This window comes from Megalops cyprinoides, chromosome 15, assembly GCF_013368585.1.
Source record: "Megalops cyprinoides isolate fMegCyp1 chromosome 15, fMegCyp1.pri, whole genome shotgun sequence".
Taxonomy (NCBI): Eukaryota; Metazoa; Chordata; class Actinopteri; order Elopiformes; family Megalopidae; genus Megalops; species Megalops cyprinoides.
This window is the reverse complement of record NC_050597.1, coordinates 3305001-3327500: the sequence shown is the minus strand read 5'-3', so window position 1 is coordinate 3327500 and position 22500 is coordinate 3305001. Positions and strand designations below refer to the sequence as shown.

The 22500-nt window shown below is 45.9% G+C and overlaps 1 protein-coding gene across 1 annotated transcript in view; it reads left to right on the top strand.

Annotated features, from left to right (window-relative positions):
* The window catches only part of kcnq5a (potassium voltage-gated channel, KQT-like subfamily, member 5a), a 137772-nt gene that overhangs the window by 99451 nt on the left and 15821 nt on the right, over positions 1–22500 (top strand). The window contains exons 2-7 of the mRNA XM_036546506.1: positions 1480–1570; positions 7509–7635; positions 14268–14443; positions 16060–16185; positions 19537–19647; positions 21197–21292. Coding sequence (XP_036402399.1) covers positions 1480–1570; positions 7509–7635; positions 14268–14443; positions 16060–16185; positions 19537–19647; positions 21197–21292 — 727 coding nt within the window. The remainder of the gene's footprint in view (positions 1–1479; positions 1571–7508; positions 7636–14267; positions 14444–16059; positions 16186–19536; positions 19648–21196; positions 21293–22500) is intronic.

Sequence of the window (22500 nt, the reverse complement as noted above, 5' to 3'; positions counted from 1 at the left end):
GACAGTCACTGAGGTTCTCTTTAGTGTGAGAAACACAACTCCAGTCTGTGGCTTAGCACTTTACTCTGAAGAGCAATTTTACTAACCCCCTGTCATAAATGCAGGCACACAGACACACACACACACACACACACACACACACACACACGCAGCAAAGAGGAGGGTGTGAAGGAGAGGCCAGAAAAGACAGAGATGATGGAGAACAACAGAACATATTCAAGTGCTATTTCCAGGCCTAAAATAGCACTGGAGCTGCACATGAATAATCACACGGACTCTCCGTACCCCAGGCTAGCATTTAACTGTGTGTGTGTGTGTGTGTGTGTGTGTGTGTGTGTGTCTTTGGGTGAGGGTTCAGCCATCTGTCCCTGTGTCAGAATAAACCATCCTGCCTCCCATATCAGCAGCTCAGAAGCGTTTGCTGTGGGGTTGGAGTGGTGGGCCTGGTGGGGTCTCGTTACCGTCAGTGCCTTTGTTAAACAGTACCTGTCTGTTGCGGGCTCCTCGCCACTGCTCTGTGCCGCGTTCGCCGGGTCTTGTTGGAATTAACACTGTGGGTTATCAGAGAGAACATGACTGGGCTCAGTGAGAGGAAGAGCGCGGTGTTTCTGACTGGCAATGGCAGGAACGGCGGCGCACCTCGTTTGGAGACTTGGAGTGAGAGCGTGTGTACTGTGGGCTGCGTCACCCAGCTGTGCAGCTGCAGTGCTCAATTACCAAATAAGAGACGAGCAAAGCAGCCACAGCACTGCCCACAAGCCTCTGTTCAATTCTTAACTATTTCTGTATTTGTGTGTGAAATCCACCCAACCATTTCCACAGACATTTTACCCTTGATGCGTGTTCTTCTTGAGTCTAAAGGAGCTGGAGTTGTGAATGGCACACCAGTTCGTCGAATCGTGGCGTTTGCTTTGGAGAGCCAGGTCTTTTGATTGGCTGAGACCAGCTGGTGATTGACAGCACAGTGTGTGAGGTTCATGCAGCTTGCCACTCCCGTCACAGCTGAGAGGTCAGGTGCCATGGAGCCATGAACATCATAAGCCATGCAGGTGTCCAACAGAGACTGACATCATGTTGTATTTTTCCGAGTGTCTTAAATGTCTTCCACTCTGTCTGTGATGTAATCGTTAAGCTGACCTGATGCCATCTTGTGGGCAGCTTAATTGGCTGTAGCAGCATCATTAGCTTTTGGTTGCATTTGAGTCAACGGCATAAAGAAGCAGTACCAACGTCGATCACTGTTTTGATGGTATTCCTTCTTTTCTTTGTGAGAAATCTTTAAAGCAATGCATTGGGGAGTCATATCTTACATTGCCAAAGTGTTAGTGTTGGGTTCTGTTCAGACTCCAGGGTTTGAACTTGATACTCAGTTTTTTTTTTGTATGATGAATGGCAAAGGCCCAAGCGTGTAAAGAGAGGGCTGTGTGACTGTCCTCAGTGCTTTGTGCTCAGGGTCTGTGCTTTGCTTTTGTCTTGCAGCTTCATCCTGGTGTTTGGCTGCCTGGTTCTGTCCGTCTTCTCCACCATACCTGACCACCAGCATCTCTCCTCCCACTGTCTCTTCATCCTGGTAAGACCCCACAGGAAGTGTCCCTCCAAAGCAGGAAACGCGAGGGACAAACCAATGACACATCGCTCGCACTCCAGCCTTCCTGCACAGGAGGGTTAGGGTGCAACACCTGGCCTCTGGACCAGCATCAAGAGGCTGTCTTATGCAGCGACTGTCTAAGACAGCCTGTTGGAGCTGGTCCAGTTTTTAACTTTTCAGGATAGAACTGCCAATTACCTTTTCTATTTTTGATCCCTGAGTGTGGGTAAGAGGCATAATTGCTCATTTGTAGGAGAAGTAGTTATGTCAAAAACAACAGCACACATGTCTTCGGCTCCCTTGAAAGGTAACAGTATTTTGAAAATGAAAAAAATGACATCAGGCCGATATGCTGCATTAGTTATGAGCTTTGCATTTGGTAATCCCGTGTGATTATTCTAAATGTGTGACATTTGTTGTGCATGAATCACAATTGATTTGTCCTTAAGTAACTTAGTGTCCAAGGCAGCAGTGTAGCAAAGCAAAACCTACTATGAATGTGCAGTAATTTCATGTCATTAATTCTGAACTCCTTTTAAAAGGTGATGGCTGTGGCCAGCATTAGAGGAGCTAGATTAGCTACATGAATGCCGTGTCAAGCCTCCTCAAAAACTTAATAGGAAGGTTTTTTAATATTCTGCCCTTTTTTGTTACATAATTAAAAATATGTAAATTTAAAGAAGCATTGCATGCATTTATGGCTTTCCTTTTGAGGTGAAATATTTCACAAAATAGCGCCAAGTATTGAACACCTTAAAGTTCCTTCATGTCCAGTTTAAATTGGACCATGGAAGCCAGGCTTCCCACTGACAGCTATTAGAAAAATTAATTTCAGGTGAAGTCAATGAGATACTTTGTCTTGCTCTGATTGGAAGACGACATGATGATGGCAGTTTAGCCCCGCCCAGAAGCCCGGCTTCATATCTACTTGTTCAGAGCCCATCCTGAAGTGGCGTTAACACGGGACTTCATTATGACCAATGGATAGTAGCCCAAGTTCAGACGTTTTCGAGACAACCAGTCATATTTTTTGATGAATACTAGCTACCTCTGTCACTTAAGTAGACTTGTAAAAATGTATTTATTTATTATTAAAAGTAACCTAACTGCAGACACCGCTTACTACTAGCTAGCTGCCTGTTTTGGCTCGCAGACTGACAACAGTTAACAAATGGCATACATGGTTGAAAGTGGAGACCATCATGGATTGAATATTACATGACTTTTGAATGTTCTAGTTAAAAAGAGAAAAAATCACATTACATGTGAGTATAAACCAAAATTTGCTGTTTATTTCATTCAAAGGTCAGAGTGTAGAAAATGGCTTTTGCAGTCCCTCTGGTGTAAGGAGGTAGTGTGGTTTACTGGTAGCGTTGTCTCCAGCATGTACTGCTAGCTCCTGACATGGTCAAGAAAAGGATTTGATGATCTCTGTAATTTTGACAGAGCTTGTAAAAGGCACGAGAAATCAAAAGAGAGTGTCAGTGGTAGTGCACGATTAAATCAACTGGGCAGAATACGGGCTGAGCGTTCAGTAGATGAAGGCACTCATGTCCAAGCAGAAGAGCATCACAAAACGATGAGTAAAAGTAGGGCAGTTCTGAAACATTTGATCGATGCGTCTTCCTTAGCGGTGAGACAGGAATAGGCTCTTAGAAGGTGCGATGAGGGCAGAGATTCTGACAATAAGGCCAACTGCAAGGAGTTAGTCAAACTAATTGCCCGGAATAATGAAGTTCTGGCTGAGCATTTTGAATCTACTGTGTTTTCCAGTAGGTCGGAAATTACTACGGTGCTACGGAGGCCAAAGTCTTTGCAGCTTCCTTTTGCATGGCGGACAGATGAAACTCTTGAAACTGCCTGTCATGCACAGCTTTCTCTTACCCTACGTTATACAGATGTTACGGGAATCATTCAAGAACATGTTGTTTTTTGATGTTTCAGACAGCCGCGATTCATTGCCTTTACTTTTGTGGATGACACACACACACCTCCTCAGGTTTGCAGCCCACGAGACACCACTGGAAGGCACCTGTCTGTACACATGTGTCAGGGAGCACAGGCTAGGACTCAATCGCAGACCCAAAAGAGCGAGGGTTTCCGGGCAGATTAATGATAACACACGGCAGATCGAAAAACCAGTACACAGGCAGGGTCAAAACCAGAGAGGCAGTCCAAGGGAAAATCCAGAAACGGGAAAGTCAGAACAGGCAGGGTCGGTAAACGGGCAGGCACAATCGGGTGAACAAAACAAAGCGGCAGGCAAAAAACGGATCAAAAACAGGCAGGTCGAAATCGGCAAACAGCAAAAGACGATAAACGGCGGGGACGAACCAGAGAGAAACTACTGCTACGAACTAGCTACGACTGCACAACAAACAGGGTATATAAAGGGACAGTCTGATGAGGGGATGAGATGCAGGTGTGCAGGTAATCAGGCGGAGACAGGGCGGAGAGCAGGGCAGGGCAGAAACACAAGGGAAAAAAAAAACAAAAGCACAAGGGCTAGGGGGCGGGAGCACTGACAACATGGCTGGAACACAGATCAGTCCATCAGAGCCCCTGCTTATAAGGCTGCCTTCTGCATAGGTGTCTGTTCTTCCTCAGCCTTGGACCTTTGACATAGTGGAGGCCCGGCCATTTGTCTGTTAGCGGGGTGAATGAGAGGGCCCCCATCCTTTCACAGGTTCCCTTGCTGAGCTGAAAACAGTGCTGTCCATCATCACCCTCATCGAAGGGAAACCCGACCCCTAGAAGGGCCCTTAGGAGCACATGAGCTACGCAAACATGGTTCCCCTGGCTTCATGGAGGCCTCTCTTTCCTCTGTACCTCGATCAGGGCTGAACACATGCGTGTGGAGGGCAGAGGGCAGGGCGGCACTCTGACTGACATCCAGAACAAACAAAGCCACATCAACCCCTGCCTGCAGGACGCAGCATGCATACGCACAGGGTGTGGTGAGGAGCACAGGGATGCGTGTTGAGATCGACAGAGAGCCTCAACCACCCGCCATGAGATCTGCTAGCACTGCCTCCTGCTGTTCTCCATCTCACTAATAAAATAAACTCCATGCAGAAACACACAGGTATTATTATCCTTAGAGGGTCATGGGTTACTGTGATGTAAGAGTGTAACCGTATCAAAATAAGAGTCAGTAATAAAAGACACGCATTAACATAATGGGGTCCATCCATGAACAGTCAGTGTGATGCTAAACCTGCCTTAAACACAGATACAAAAGCTAAGAGATGCAAAGTATATATAAGGAGTCAAGTGTATATTTGCAGTCAACACCAACCAAAAGCCCCTCTTACATGTCATAGCTACTGAAAAGGTTAGATGCCAGGCAGTTGGCATTGTATACCCCAATATGTCATGAGTTATTGCCATCTGCAAATGTTAAAGCCAGTTATCTGCATTGAGTGGTGACTGAAATCGGGAAATATCTACTCATAATTTCCATAAAGCAACGAAAACACAAGGTAAAGCATAAGGTTGCTAGCTATCTTAAGACAGTAAGTACTATTGAAAAACAATTTATTCCACTCTACTTTTATTTATTATCATCAGACTAGTGCATTGAGTGCTCTCAATTCTCTTACCGTCAGGGTTATGAATCTTCCTTATCTCTTGGTATTTATTAATAATACCAGGAACAGTGTATCGTGTGCTCTTGTTTAAAGGCTTGGAGTAAGAGGAAACAAATTTGAGGTGAATATGGAATGTTGAATATGAAGTACTGTATCTCTGAGTATCTGTTTCAGTAGTGTTTTTCTTTTTATTTCATACACAACATTTTTCAGTGATTTCTGCAAACATTAAATTTGCACTATTGTCTAACGATTGCCTAAATCTGTTAGGGTTAAGGACAAAGCACGAATTAAATTGAACGGACACTTTATTCTCCCAGCGCCACTAACTAGACACCTGCCACAGATCTCTGACACGCATTCCTCACTCATGTCACCGGCACTGAGCAGGTACCCTACCCATCATGCATCTGCCCTGAAGCGGCATTACAGTGCTCTCTCAGGCCTGCGGGCGGGTAGCGCAGAGAATGCTGACTTTGTGGAACCAAAGGATAAATGCGCACGGCACAGTGGGAATGGCAGCGATATGCAGGATACAAGTTCATTTCTCCTCCACAAAAAAGCACTGTCAGCCAAAGCTGTCGCTTTGTCAGAGGCTGCAATCTGGAAGAAGCAGCCAATGTGAATTCAATTGGGGCTGAACTCAGAGTGAAATTAGAGGACCTTTGCATGGCAGTGATTAATAAAGACCCTGTTAATTATGTTAACTAGGTCATGTAATTACCTCCCTGCTGTTTGTTGCAAATTGGGTAGAGGAGTAGTGGCTTTAAAAGTGCATACTCAGATGTTAATGGTTAGCTTTCCTCATAAGTCAAAAAGCACATTATCAAAAGGACAGCGTAGAGGCAGAGAAAAGATTTGTGCAGAATGCCGTTTTCCGCTCGACCGTCTTATCTCCGCTAACTTCGTTTCGGTCTGGGGTGATGGCGACCTTCTTTAATGCCCTCAATCTCAAAAGCATTTCCATAATATGACAGCTGTGTGATTTAATACGTTTTATTACGCAGCTGTTGTTTTTGTTTTTGCAGTTTAGCGTTGGGGGAGCCACGGCGGGGGGTGGAGGGGTTTCTCAGAATTTTTTTCAGCAATATTGTCACCCTGGGGAGGGAGGGAAAATTAGTGTTTGCCACATAGTGGGAATGGGAGAATCGCTTTAACAGCTATTGCTGTAATTACAGTTTCATCAGCAAGTCTCCACCCAACATGAAACACTGTGAGGGAGATTAAATTTACTGCTTTTAGGAAGTGGTTTAAATCCTGTTGGTTTTGCAGTAAATAATAATGTTCGCCGCATTGAGAGTGTAAAGCATTCTTGAAATTAATTGCCTCAGCTGGTTTTCATGAATATCTGTAAATTACAGGTTCTGCGCTTTGTGTTATGTAACAGAACCACTATTGCTTTCCTTGGTCTGTAATTGAAGGCTATGTTATTGTGTTATTTGCTTAGTGAGCACACACAGGCGTGTGTGTGTGTGTGTGTGCATATGCGTGTTGTGTCAATGGATTCATACAAAAACATGTGCTCTCAAAGATTTCCTTGGGAAGGACTAATTGTATTGGCTCTCAGTGTAAAATCCCTGGCAATGGGTCACTTAGAGATTGATAATACTTATTAATTGACCATTCACTGGAATCATAAATCGAAAGTAATTCCTTTAGTAAAAGCTACATGACTGCTGTATGATCAGTGGCTCATAAATGTTTCTTCTGAGAGCATCATATGTGGAAAGGTAAGTAGGAGTCATGTAGAAGTTAATGTGATCACAGTCAATGCTTTCTTAATGTATTACTAATGCTTTGTAACCAAGACCTATGATAGTACTGCCAGAGTGCGTAAATTAATGTAACACGTACTAGATTGGTAATTAATTGTGATACCAGACGAGGAGATCATTTTTATCATAACTGTGAGAAAATTGTGTTTTATTTTAGCAAAGCAGGAGAATTATCATGAAACTATACACATGGCACTGCACTTTGAATATTAATTTTTCATTATTTTCTCAGCACAGCTTTGGGCAGTTTTGGACTAGTGTTGCACATGATATGTATAACACAGAAATATGTATATATCCACTCTGATCGCTTTGCATGCACATTAATTTTACTGCTGTAAAACTATGAAGTAAATGTTTTTTTTTTCCATTTCCAGTTACGAATATGGATGAATATGGATTTAAAATGAACACAGTCCTTATCATACAGCACCAGAAGAGGCTACAGGACACTGCCTTGAAAAAAAGCAATTCAGATGAAATGGCTAGTGTGATTTGTTGACCGTTTTGTTGTGCTTCCTGTTTCTTGTGCCCTCCTCTTCCTGTTTCCTGCAGGAGTTTGTGATGATCGTGGTGTTCGGGTTGGAGTACATCATCCGCATCTGGTCTGCGGGCTGCTGCTGCCGCTACCGAGGATGGCAGGGCCGGCTGCGATTCGCCAGGAAGCCCTTCTGTGTCATAGGTGAGGACAGCGCGTGTGACGCAGGGCTCTGATTGGTTGTCTTGGTCCCTATACTGCAGTGAGGTAGCTCTCGGGTCTAATCTCAGGTGATGGGTGTCACTAAATCAGATTCTGCACATGTGAGGAAATCATACCCAGGCCTCTTACTGCAAAGGTATGCACAAACAGCGGCAAGACTCAAAGAAAACTGCATACATGCTATAACTGTTATGCAGCAGCACATTGCAGACTTTGGCCACACAGCTGCGCAGTGACAGAGAGTCTCCTGCTCTTTGATTGGTCGTAATCGCTGTGTTCTCCAATGTCTCCCTCACCCAGGCGGCCCAGTGAGGGTGCAGCTTGTGCAGGGTGATAATGAGGATGGATTAACACCACAGTCCCACCCTCACAAGGCCAATGCCCATTCCCAAGGCTGATGCCTAGCCCAGGAAAATGAGTCTCTGTTCATTGTGAAACAAGCTCTAATTAGCTGCAAGCACATCACAGTATCACTATGCTGTTAATTACACTGAGCAATTCAATTCTTTTGAAGATTCAAAGATCTACTTTGATATATGTATTTTTTTAAGACATATGATTTTTCATGCACTTAGTACTTTTTTGTACAATTTATCTTACTATTGTTTTTGTTATTATTTAAATTACCTGCAGGAGACATGAGTCTCAGTATTTTTCTTTTTCTCAAGGCTTTTCTGTAAAAGTGAGATTAGATTTTAGATCTTTTATCCCCTCAGCGACTGGAGGCCTGGCCATTTCTCCTGATCAGAATGTGGAGTGGAGTCAGAGTCTCTTGATGGAAAGGCCTGCTGTATAATGTAGGCTTATTGCTTATTGCACAGAGAGACAGTCAGCCCACAGCAAAGTGAAATTACAATGATATTATGAGATTCAATCATTTGTTCCAGAGTTCGCTCTTTTGTTTATTAATACTCCTGTCCATATCAGAACAAAAACAAACTATAAAAGAAAACAAAAACATATTGCACTTTTTTTTCTTCTTGGAAAGTGTTTAAAAGGTTTTAGGTTTTATTTTATTCTTAATAGTATTGCACAGAGCAAAGCTATATTGCTATACAATGCATCTTATTTTGTGACAGAAAGCATAAGGGCCGCATTCATTCACACCCCTGTAATTAGTGTTTAGTAATTCCTTCTCTGGCACGGCCGACACTAGCAGGATGCTTCCTGTAGGGTTTCATGAGGCTCCAGCACTTCTGAGTGTGATTTTTGACCAGTCCCTTGGGCAGAATTGCTCTAGGTCCTTTCGATCTTTTGGGTTTGGGTTTCCTTTGCTTTATTGAATTTGTACCGCAAATGATTGATTGGATTGAGGTCCCCCCCCACTTCCACCCCCCACCCCTGATCCTTGCTGACAGCCCTTGATGGAATGATGCATCATCCTTCTGTCAGGGTTGCCACTGTTCCAGTAGACTCATATTTCTGAATAATAAGCATGAGAATGGGAAGCAGCAGATTCATCTTTTTATGAATTCCCTCATAGCCGTCTCCCAACTTGCGGAGGTCAATGACCTTTTACCTGCAGTCCTCACAGAGCTCCCTGACCTTAACCATGATAATACCTGCTGCATATGAGTCCTCTCTGTGTTGCCTCCTTATACACCACAGGGAAACAGGGAGCCTTTGGATGACGCTGTGTAGTCCCACAAGCTTCCATTAGACTCCCAGTAAGCCAAGCGATGATGTCGACATGCTTTTTCAGATTTAGTTTCAAAGATACATTTTACAGCGTGGGCAGCAGGGTAGCACGGTGGTAAGGAGCAGTTGTAACTGAAAGGTTGCTGGTTCGATTCCCCAGGGGGGGATTGCTGCTGTACCCTGTACTTAACCCATCACAGCCTCAGTACATATCAAGCTGTATAAATGGATAATATTGTAAAAACCTGTAATTGATGTAAGTCACTCTGGATAAGAGTGTCTGCTAAATGGCAATAATGGAATGAAATGTTTTAAAGATAACATAAAATATGCGGCGAACTAAAATATAACTAAAATATGCAACTAATGTAACTATGCAACTATTAAGATAAAAGAACTACATATATAAAAAATTTAGAATGTTTTCGGCATGTACATCTTTTATAGCACGTTCATATGTAGTCAGACTTAAATAAGTATAGGAGGCATTGTATCAAAAAGGCCCCATAAATAAATGCATAAAGATGTTTTGCTCAACAAAACACACAAACAGATTAAAGTAGGTTCAGGTAAGGCCTGTTCATTTCTTTCCTTTTTCATATATTTGAAGGTTAATTTGTGTCCTTGGAGCATATTGTTTATTTAGTAATCTCTTCATAATCCCACCAACCTAAAGCTGCTTACCAGACCCTATAGGACCCTAAAGCATTGCTCTGTTTCAGCTGTTACCACTGTGTAGTAGGGAGACTGTTGTCATAACGACCTCTGGCCTTGCATGAAGTCCCGTGCATGGATGGTGCAGGGATGTTTGCATAAGTGGTAATCCCATGATGGATGTTAAACGGCGTTTTACTCATATTAAAGTTGCCACTGTGGAGTAGGGGTACGGCGGTGCGTAGGTGCGCGCACAGTGGCAGTGCGTAGGAGCGTAGTGGCAGTGTGCAGACACTTGACAGAGGACTCTGCCACTCTCTGGTACGATGGCACTTTTAGCTCTGAGAGGGAATGCGCGGATGTCGTTAAAGCAGAGGCAGCTGCAGTGTTCCAGTGGCTGGAGGCTTGTTTGTTTGTTTCCTCCTCATGGCTGAGATGCAGGAAGAAGCAGGAATCCCGGGGACCGTCCGCCACCGAGCGGGGTGTGGAGAGGGTCATTGTAACAGGATCGATCGATGTAGGGGCTGATGGGTGATGGGAAAAGGGGTTTTCTGTTCTTTTATCGGTGTTCTGTTCTGGGTCAGTCAGGAACACTGTGTGTGTGTGTGTGTGTGTGTGTGTGTGTGTGTGTGTGTTTGTTTGTGTGTTTGTGTGTGTGTGTGTCTGTGTGTCTGTGTGTGTGTGTGTGTGTGTGTGTGTGTGTGTGTGTATGTGTGTGCTTGTGTATGTGTGTGTGTCTGTGTGTGTGTCTGTGTATGTATATGTGCGTGAGGGAAACATGTCCACATTGCATTGGGGCCACAGCTATTCTCAGCTCACACCTGATGTATACATGATTTCTCATCCCAGCCCCTCAGGGGGAGACCAGGCGTGGATTTAGAGTCAGACACCCTGGAGTTTGTGTGTGAATCAAACGTGTGAGCTGCAGATGACGTGGAATTGATCAGAAGTGTGGATGAGTTGGAAAGCAGTGGACCGTACACTCCGGCCATTAAAGCAATCTGGCGATCCATCAGGTGTCCCCAGCAACACTGAATCATAAATGATGGAAGACTGGAAGCAGTTTCATTTGAGTAACTGAGCAGGTGATTTGTTCAGCAAAGTAATTTAAAAATCATTAGGAATACATACCTGAATACCCTTCAGCCCTCAAGGATTTTAACTTAACGGAACAGCTGGCTTCCATAATTAATGATGATCCTTTTCATGTTCCCAGGCTTGACACTGGGGTAGACCTTTAAAAGACACTGGGCTATTGTGCCTATTGGAATGTAATTTCCCTTTCTCTCAGGTATGCGATAATTCAATTCTCTCTCAAATCCAGGTCCCTTCTGTCCCTTCCTTTTTTTGCTATAAATAAAGCTATATCCACTTCTGCCAGCAGTACGATAATCTGGGCCTGGGGCTCCACCTCAGGTAAAACAGAAGTGTGAAATGTATGTGCACTTAGAGATTAGATCCTTAAACATGAGCATTAAATAAACTTGCTGAGAGGAGAGCACACCCCCCCCCCCCACACACACCCAGCCCCGCCTGGTCCTGAGTGCCCCTAGGCATTAGATGCCGCAAGTCCTGCAACAGCAGCAGGAACGCCAGCATTTCTCCCTCCGTCACCCGGGACGACACCCCCACAGCAGTGAGATGTTTGTCAGCGCACCCTCAAATCCCAGACAGCTCTTGCCTCTGTGCAGTTATTGCTTTCTGTTATGCTGTTTTTTCCATAAATGCAATAATGCTGTTAATGGCAAAAACATGCTTGTCTGATTTGTTTTTCATTCGCTGTCTCTTTTAAACAGCAGCAGCAAGTCGGTCGCCATGCCTAAGTGCATGATTGTTTTTTTTTTTTTCCCCAGGTTTTGGAAAGCGAGGTTTGGTTTTGTGGTTTTGGCAATGGCCGGACGCCTACGCTGTGTTTACAGAGCTGGGTGAGCGTGCGCACGCCTCGCCAAGCCCGGGAGGAGGGTGATTTATGCGGAGAGCGAGAGAAAGAGAGAGAGAGAAAGAGAGGAAGCCCATGGCTGCTTCGCTCGGGCTGCAGAGAGCCGGGCAAACCGGCAGCAGCAAACCGCAGCGGCGAACACTGTACAAATTTACTGGCCGATTTCATTCTGAGGGCTGACGCCTCGCCAGAGCGAACATCTGTCCCCGTGTCTGCAGGCCGAGGCCGAGGGAGAGCCCCAGAGCTGGCCTGGGATCAGCCGAGCACGTCCAGCGCTGCACCTACTGTCACGCTCTCTTTCTTACACTCTCGGCGTAACACTCACTGTCACGCTCTGTCACAAGCGTTGCGCTGCCTGTCACTTTAACGATGTCATACTTACTCTCAGACTCCAACGCTGGTGGTGTTCGTGTAGTAGTTACCTGCCCTCTGTCACACCTCCGCACTGGCTTGTGTAATATTAACGATGTTGAACACTACCTACCCTGCTTATGTCTGCCCATTGAGACTCACAGGAACAGTGCATCTGCAGCTGCTGGCGACAATGACCTGTGGAAACTGTTCCATGTGCAGTAATTCTTTTTAATGCAGCGTATTCACCAATAACATTTTTGTCAGTGATTTCAGCCATAGACGACCAAGATAAATAACCAGCTCTGCAGATCATTTAGACACTATTAGACAGTAAAGTGAGCAATTTATGTATGCTGAGACCAGGTGAATGAACCATAAAAACCACGCTCTGGATGTTGAAGGTCTGAAGAGGCGATTAAGAAATTGTCCATTTTACAAAAGCGCAGCATGCCGAAAATGACTCTGGATGAAAGCTATATGCCCATTCCTCTCAAGGTCAGCAGCCATAAAGACTACATTTTGTTGTACAGATTATTGCATGTAAAAAAAAAACACCCTTTGCAAAATTACCCGTTGGTGCTTGACCAGGTGTCCTCTGTAACCCTATTTTTTTAACAATCTTTTCTGCATGTTCTTGGTTATTGAATGGGTCTGATTTTGCACACTGCATTGGGTTTGGAGTGTGAGACAGAGTCAGATCAGCTCTCCAGAAGTCTCATATCAGGGAATACATGCAAGAGGCCAACTGGCCCCCCCCCCTTCAAAGGCCTGATCAGATCTCCAGCTCAAACTGACGCTAGGACTGATGCCATCCTGTTTTCCCAAAGACCACCCCAAGCGTCTGAGCTGCCGCTGCCAGGACAGCTGTCCTTCCAGGCAAGGCGTGTTTGTTTTTCCTGGTTTGGAGTCGTCTGCTGTGACTCTCTAACCATTTTACTGCAGCTACGGCACCCCCGTGGAGCGGGGGCGCAGCGAGGCGTTTCTCTTTAACCAAATAAAATAAAAAACAAAGTAAAGGAACAAAAGAACACAGTATGTTTTATCCCTAAAGAAAATAACAACGGTGGTTTAGAATTTCGCCTTGTCCAAATGAAAAGGGAGATGAAATTTGATCGGTGCGATTAGAAAGAAGATACCATCCTACCCTAGGAATAACAGAGAGGCTTCGTGTTGTTTGTAGTTTTTGAGAATTTGATATTATTTTTTCAGAGGAGCCAGGTCCATGTGAACTTTCCCTGTCCTCTTTGTGGAGGCAGGGAGAGCGCTGAAAGCAGTGTGAGCGCTGAAAGCAGTGTGAGGCCTCTTCTGCTGTCTCCCACCAGCAGCCCGCCTGGTATCACAGTTTTCCATCAGATGAATGTTGCACTTTTGCCTGCGGTAAGAGGAAAAACAGCGAGGAGGAAGAGAAGGAAGGACAGAGTGAATGCGCACTGGGGAAAAGCACCGGGCTTGTTGGGTGTTTGGGTGGTTGGAGGGCTGGAGTGAGGGGTCTCTGTGCAGAAGCATGAGCGTTCCCCCACCGGCCCCTGCAGTGCTGTGGGAGTTTGGCCGTGTGTCACTCAGAGCCCCGCGAGGGAGAGCGTTCCCCGCTGCTCCTCCTCCAGTCCCTCTGCCTCCGGGACAGTAATTGGGCGTCCTGCGGTGAGCCATGTCTTTTCAGAGATGAAAGCCCGTATCAGAAATAAAAGGCCCCATCCTGTATTAATAAAGTTAATTGCTCTGCTCTGTGTTTGATTAGTGCGATCTTTATACCTTCGCCAAAAGGGCAAATTGAGATGTCTTTTCAGTGTGTTACAGTATTCGAAACATGAGAGGATGAGGGTGGGAGTGGTTTGTCAGTGAGGTGCTGATTTGAGCTGGCTAGCTTACTCCCTGGCTGTAGAGATACCATTGACGGCTCTGTCAAGGTGGAGATTTTACCTGCCCCGAGCTCACAGCCGCTGAGTGTGAGTGCAACACGCTGACCCCTGTGCCACAGTGTCTAACCACACCCCCCCCTCCCCCATCCCCCCTCCCATCTCTCCCGCAGATATCATCGTCCTCATTGCCTCGGTTGCCGTGGTTTCAGTGGGCAGCCAGGGCAACATCTTCGCCACGTCGGCCCTGCGCAGCCTGCGGTTTCTGCAGATCCTGCGTATGGTGCGTATGGACCGGCGCGGCGGCACCTGGAAGCTGCTGGGATCGGTGGTGTATGCACACAGCAAGGTACGGCAGCACGCCGACACCGCTCGCTAGCACCGCGCTACATTACAGCACATTACATCACATTACATTACATTACATTGCATTACATTACATTACATTACATTGTTACATTGCATTACAGTACATTACATTACATTACATTGTTACATTGCATTACAGTACATTACATTACATTACATTACTTTACACTGCATTATATTAGTCATTTAACAGACACTCTTATTCAGAGTGACTGCCAGCACAATAGAACAGAAAAGTGTCCATTCAGGTTGAATGAACATCAGTGTCAGACCAGGCTAACAGCACTCCCAGACCAGTGAGTGTGAGGACAACACTATTCGATCACTACCACATGTTAACATGTGCTAACCTGACTAGACAGCCTAGAATCTAAGGGAAGCCAAGTATACACACACATCATACATCACAGTCACTAGATCACAGAATCCAAAACACATTGCGATAATACACATGAAATAAACAGCAAGTAACACATGTAATACAAGTAGCAGGTGTACCACTGCGCTCTGTCCTCCGGTCTTGTCTCTAATGATAATATCCAGTGGTCGATAATGTGGGCCCCGTATGCTAAAGCAGGTTGTGTCTCCTACTCCATGCTAGCATCACCATGCTTGCAGAAGTTACCCCAGTGCTGCAGCATTGTGGTGTAGCGGTAAGGAGCAGGGCTTGTAACCAAATGGTTGCAGGTTCTCTTCTCTCTTATGACACTTGGCTGTTTTACCCTTTGCAAGGTACTAAACCCAGAATTGCCTTAGTGAATATTTAGCTGTATAAATGGATAACATGTTAAAATGTAGCCTGTGTAAGTCACTCTGGAAAAGAGCTACTGCCAAGTGACAGTAATGTAATGTAGTGATGCCCCAGTGTTAAGGTCAGAGAGTTGAGTTTGGGGTCCAGCGTCCTTTATTGCTCCCTGGTTAAAGCCTTGCTGAGCTCTAGTTCTTAATCTCAGTAGTTTTTTGTGCTCCCTCACGACCAGAGCTCATCCGCCTGGGTTTTCTCGGTAGGTGTGTGAGGGCCTCTCTGGCAGACCTGCTCTGTGACCGCGGTCCCTGTCTCTGCACTAATCCTCCTCTCTACTCCCAGGGATTAGACCCCAGGGGCCAGGGAAAACAAACCCTAAATCCTCATCATCTTGCAGTTTAGTCCTCCCGAGCTTTTTCCCAGGGGTACCTGTGCTGGGGGCCAGGGAGGGGCCGGGCCAGGTGGCCCAATCGGAAGCTGGCGTCGGCGTGCAGGCGGGCAAAGGTGGCCGTGACCCTCGCGTGACTCGGGAGCTGCGGACGGGCCGTGATGAGAGCTCCGTGGTGCGGCCAAACCACACGCTTCCTCCCTGTCCAATTAGCCGCCATTAGTGGAAACACTGTGGGATGCGGCTCAAGATTATATCATTATGGTCTGCACACCATGCCCAGCAACCGTGCGCTTCATAAATGATGCTTTTGGACGCCTCTGTCCCTCTCGTGATCCGCTCCTTCCTGTCCCATCCTCTTTGTTTTGCTGCTTCTGTCGAGGATCGTTATTGTTATGATCATTGTAATTGCAGTTGCCATGACAGTAATTCCATGCTCTCACTCTGTGTCCCGGGCTTTCAGGAGCTGGTCACCGCCTGGTACATTGGATTCCTAGTTCTCATTTTCTCCTCTTTCCTGGTCTACCTTGTGGAGAAGGAGTTCAACAAAGACTTCGCCACGTACGCCGACGCCTTGTGGTGGGGCACGGTGAGTCTCCCCGGACCGGAATGCACCTCTCCCCAAATGACATGGGTCCTCAGATAACACTCGGAGATCTGGCAGGCTCGTGTTTATTTACTTTTACACAGCCAAACATTTGGACAGGGATGCAGCGTTGCATTATCGTTATTCATTTTTTTCCACGCATCATATGCAGAGCTGTACAGTCTGTGCTTGATTCATTCTTCCGGGAAACATAAAAACAAACCCGTCCTCCGCAGTTCAAGAGTCACTGTCATTCCACCGCTCTTCAATATCTCGCTCTTATATATCCGTCCATTATTCTGTATCTGTCTCAATCACGTTCAACCTTTAAGTCTCTTTCTGTTGGTTTTTCTTTTCTCTTACTTGCTCCTTCTCTCTCTCCCTCTCCTTTTCTCTTCTCTATCTTTGATTCCTTCTTCTGTCAGCTAGGGTCTTTAGTTTCCCATGGTTACCTTTCATGTGAAAGGATGGAGTGATAACAATAACTTATTGGGAGTCTTTTTTGCAGTAACTACAGTACCTACTTTCCATTCCCTGGTTAGAGTTTGGCAGGCCATACAGGTTGTGTGTGTGTGTGTGTGTGTGTGTGTGTGTGTCTGTGTGTTCGTGCGTGTGTGCCTGTCTGTGTATGTATATATGCACGTGTGTGTGTGTGTGTGTGTGTGTGTGTGTGTGTGTGTGTGTGTGTGTGTGTGTGCATGAATGTGTACATGCATACATATATATACATACTTCACACATATCACAAAGGAGGCAGATATTGTTCTCAGGCCTGTGTGAAAACGTCAGTTGTACTTTTTTTCGATTGGCCTGCTGAGCCATGTCAATATACCACCTGTTTTTTTTGACCCTCCACAATTAGGAATAACTCTGCATGCAGTGTTTGTGGGTCAGCATTTAAACCACACCTTCTTCTCCTTTTGATTGACAGCAGCTGTCTTTCCCAGACTGGGGAATTATCTGTGCTTTTCCAAGAAGAAAAGATATTTCTAAAGGATATCTGCAGAGATTACTTTTTATTGTCTCCAAAACTGAATCACATGAATCCATGGGCACAGCCAAACGAAAATGTGTTGGATTTGAATTTGGAGCAGTTCCTGTAACCCAAAGGTTGCCGGTTCAATTCCCAGATGCTTTTGAGCACAGTGCCTTACCTGAAGTATTTCAGTAAACATCCATCAGTGTGACTGACATGGTCCGATGGCAAGTCACCGTGGAGAAGGGCATCTTCTTAGCGAACAGACAATGTGATATAATGCAGTGTGGCACAGTGGTCAAGAGCAGGGCTAGTAGCCAAAAGGGCAAGGTGCTTAACCCATAAATGCCTCAGTAAATATTCAGCTGCATGAGTGGATAACATGTAAAATTGTAGCATGTATGTAAATCACTCTGGATAAGAGTGTCTGCTAAATTCCAATGTATGTAATGTACTGAACAAAAAAGCAGTTAAAAAGGAGAGCTTTCAGTAAGACAGTTATATGACTGTCTGTCATTTGCAAATCATTGCTGTCCTGGTACACACACCATGGCCCACTTATGCACTGAGATTGGTGGTCACTGATATTGGGGAGCTTTACAAAGTGAACAGATTGCTCTTCCATGCATTCAGCAACCACTCACTGTCTTATTCCGGGTTGTGCAATACTTCTGGAATAGAATACGGACATGTTTTTCTAAGTAGCTGTCAAGGCACTATGTATAACTAGACAGCTGAAATGGACAGCTACCATCTGACCAAGACAGATGCTCTTGTCAAGAGCGACTTACATAGGTTACAGTTCTACATGGCCATTTGTACAGCTGTTATCCATTTATACAACTGGATATGCACTGAGGCATTTCTGGGTAAAGTATCTTGCCCAAGGGTACAACAGCAGTGCCCCAGCAGGGATTCAAGCTGGCAACCTTCTGGTTACAAGCCCTGGTTACACGTTCACACTGGAAGTAAACCTAACTGCATTTTCTTAAACGTCGGGACACATGGCCTTACGTGACTGCTTCCTTTAATAAATCCAAATAGGCTGATTGTTTGGATAAAGGCGAAGTAGGTACTGTGTCATCATGTAACGAGCAGGTCTTCTGTCACTGATGTCGCTGGTGTTGGTGTCAAAGAGAACGGCTCTTCCCTGTTACACCGGACTGAATGGAGACGCTTATCTGTTTGTCATCATTAAGACAGGAACCGCTATCAGACGCCGTAATCAGAGTGACACGGAATGACGAATTATGGAATTGTTTTCCTCATGCCGTTGCTAGGCTAAATGGGCAAATACCACAGAGAGAATAACTACCGGGGACTGTCTGCCTTAAAGGCTAGAAAAAAAGGGGATGATTGGTCACGGGGGCCAACTGAGCAAAATGAATAAATCAATAATTGTAATTTTCTGTTTCCGCCAACCAAGGCAGAGCCATTAGATATCTGAGTGGAAACCGTTAAAGGTCAGCTGATAGCGTTTCTGGGTCAGTCAAGCGGAAGCGGGAGCTGTGGTGTGAAAGATCACCTCAGAGCTGCCCGGCTGTCCCTGCCAGAGGCCCCCCCCCGCCTCGGTCGGGACAGCGTGGCAGTGGCAGCACCAGAGGAACAGCACCTGTAATGAAATGGATTTGAGAGAGGCCTCCGCAGAGCACCCCTGTGCCAGGAAACTGCATTTAAAGGCCATCTCGTCATCCTAATCTGACGGATCACTCACGCTCACCGCAGCCATAAAATTGACTTTGGCTCTGTCTCTGTTTAAGCATCTCTCCCCGCCTGAAAGAATGTGAACCTCTCCTTTATTAGTGAGGGAAGGGACGAGAGAGAGTCTTGTTTTTTTTTTTTCAGGCACCTGATCACCTCACCTTTTTTTTTCTAAGTCAAAGAGAATTAATCTAATGACTGCACAGTTGTGCCACTGCGGCAAGGCAACCTTTTGGTTACAGCTATTTATAGAGTTTTAATTGAGCAGAGCAGATTTTACCTTGTGCTGAGGGGTCAAACAGGCACTGCGTAGTGTGAGTTCTGTTGGCTCTGATTATCCTGCGGAGCCGGCTTTGGCAAGGGAAACGCTCTCCTAACCACCGCTGGAGACGGAAGAGCTTATTTGCAAAGTGCATTGGGCTAGCGGTCGGCTTGATTCCGTCCAAAATGTGTGTGTGGTCTTTGCCTTTGCCATTTCATCTGTCAGAGCAGCATAGTGTCACATTGCGCACCAGGACAGAGCCTTAACGGGGGTCATCTAACATGGCTTCTCTTTTTCTGCCCCGATCTGACCTTTGGCCCTGTGGGAGGGGCAGAGAGACCGGGTTCAGCAGTGCCACACGGGGCCATTTTCAGCTGTCAAACCTTGTGTGCCCCCTCTCCTCCCGTGTGTCCAGATCACCCTCACCACGATCGGGTACGGCGACAAGACGCCCCAAACCTGGACGGGTCGCCTGCTCTCTGCCGGGTTCGCCCTGCTGGGCATATCGTTCTTCGCCCTGCCGGCGGTGAGTGTCCCGCGTCCACCCACACCTGCAGACGCCTGCAGACACCTGCAAACACCCGCACCTATCTGCAAACACCTGCAAATGCTTGCACATGCCTGCAGACGACTGCAAACACCTGCAAATGTGTACAGTACAACAGACACACCTCGGCCTAGAGTGATCCAAGCTCCATCCATCCACACCTGTAAACACCTGCACATACCTGCAAATGCATACTTTACATCAGAAACCCTTCAGCCCAGAGTGATCCAGGCATTCAGAGAGACACTGTTAACACAAAAGAGCACCGTTACATAATCAATCATCTGAGAAATAATCAGTGGCGAGACACTGAGGAAAAAAATACCGCCGTAGGACAGGACCATCAGGACAGGATGAAAGGTGGCATTCATGCTAATGTAGGAAATTGCATTTCACGCCTGTGTTGCTCTTCTTCTCAAATTTGATGCATCTTAAATGTGTCATTTGTATTAGTATTTTGTCTTAAACTGCAAGAATCATCAGTCTTCTTCCCTCCATGGCATCTGCTCTCTTAAAAAGAGCCTCCTGTGAAGACAACAGTTTCTGCAGCTTTGTCTTTGCATTCTGGCCATCCTGTGTCAGAATCTGAGGTGGCTTCCGCTGCCTCTCTCAGAAATGCCTCCTCTTAATTTTCTGACGTTTTACACCAAGATGTCATGGAACACAGCGTTCCTACCTCAGACATCTTTCCAGCCGAGGAATAATCGCCATTTCCACTTCGGTGATGTTATTTTAAGAAACACAGGCCCTCTCCTCGCTTAAACTGCAGGATAAGCTCGCTGTTGAAGATTTATAGCTTGGCCATACAAGCTTTGCTTTGTGCATTCTCCTGAAATTGTTACGATTAGCTTTTTATGAACCGTGCAAGCTGATACACTTTAATTCTGAACCTTTCTGGGGAGATTATTGATGTGTCTCTGGGCCTGCACCCTGGGAGTGCTCATAAAGCTGCAGTGTCACCTGAATTCCAAACCGCACCTGCACGCTCTGCTCCCCTGTTCCTACTGATCCTGGGTCAGTTATCTGTGACCAAGGGGGTAGGGAGTGAGATCAACCTGACCACGCAGAGTGATTGGTCCTCTGAAGTGTAACTGAACTCAGAACAAGCCAGTGTCTGAATGCAGAGTTTTTGAAGCTAAACACAACAGAATCTGACAGTGAAGAAGCTACTGTGGGGTCACTTTTGAATTATTTTATGCAGGATCATCAGGACAATAAAGTAAAAATGTTGGCTGGTGTGCGCTGTGTGTGTGCGCTGTGTGTGTGTTCTGTCTGTGTCTATTCAGACTTGGATAGACGGCAGGCAAAACAGCAATATTTATAATGGTTGTAACTGATGGCAAAACTAGGCTTCAAGTTCAGATCCCTGCTGGGGCAAAGTTGTTGTGCCCATGAACAGAAAAGCTAATCTACACTTAATTCAGGAAATACTGACCAGCCCTAAAAGTTGATCTTTTGCAATGGTGGCAGACACAGTACAGTTAGGATGTTTGGGGAAAAAAAAATAATCATGTCATGTGACCTGCAGGGAATTCTGGGATCAGGGTTCGCACTGAAGGTCCAGGAGCAGCACAGACAGAAGCACTTTGAGAAGAGGAGAAATCCAGCCGCCAGCCTTATCCAGGTAAACACATCTCACCTGGCTTGTCAGGGCTTAGACGGGGGGACATGTGTGACACCCTGTGCGGGTTTAACCCCAGGTGACCCGAGCCTGTTTGGAGGTTGCTTTGTTAGGCATCGCAGCTGGAGAGTCGGTTGTGTGTTAGTGTCTGATTTGTGTTGTGTCTTCCTGCTGTGATGTACTCTCCCTCCCATTCTCACTGATTGTTCCTGGTGGCAAAGCTCAAATAAATGGCACGTTGGAGCAGAATGCAATCACAAGCTGTTTGTGATTAGCAGACCTCTTAAAGACAGTGCTCCATCCCCTCTGTAGTGTAGCCATGCTGTGGTCTGCAGCTGGCCCAGATGAAGATCCTCCCCCAGAATTTGGACTCAGATAGCCCAGTTCACCATGGCTGCTCACACCAGGACCATATCCCTGCGCAAAACCCCCCGCTCACAGTTCCAGCTCTCTTTTATATTGCATTTACATTATTGTCATTTAGCAGATGCCCTCATACAGAGGTTGCCGTTGTTACATGTTATCCATTTATACAGCTTGATATTTACTGAGGCAATTTGGGTTAAGTACTTGCCCGAGCGTACAGCAGCAGTGCCCCAGCGGGGAATTGAACCAGCAACCTTTCGATTCCAAGCCCTTCTTCCACTGTGCTTCGCTGCCGCCCCTCTTTGCGTCTTCCGTTAAATTGTTGGAGGAAGTTCTGAAACTTGTAGCAGTTGAAAGTCAGCCTTTATTACTTCCTAAGCAAGGAGATCGATATTTTTGAAGCTTTCTGTGGAAAGTGTTTAAAATGAGGGTGCTGTTCATCCTAACAGATGAGACTAGCTTCATCTAGTGCAAGGTAAGGACCTTCATATTGTAGTATGTGCCCTGATTCCTGATAAACACTACAACATCTTTTTCAATGAATACGGAAGATTTACTGTAAAACATTAGGGGAGCTGTCTGGGGTCTGCCCCATTCCTGGCTTTGGGTTTACAGTAAAAAGGGGGAGCCCCTTAGCATCGTGGTCCACTGGGGAGCTGTGACAGCCTTGGGCTTCATCTGATTTTATTCCTTTTTCATTTCGTTCATTTCATTCGTCGTTTCCCTGGGATTCTCTCAGTGTCTGGGTTTGTCCTCCATTAACAGTGCCTGTTTTATCTGCAGGAAGGGGAAGGATCGGAGTCCGGTGATTGGCTGGAGCCGGTGTGTGTGTGTGTGTGTGTGTG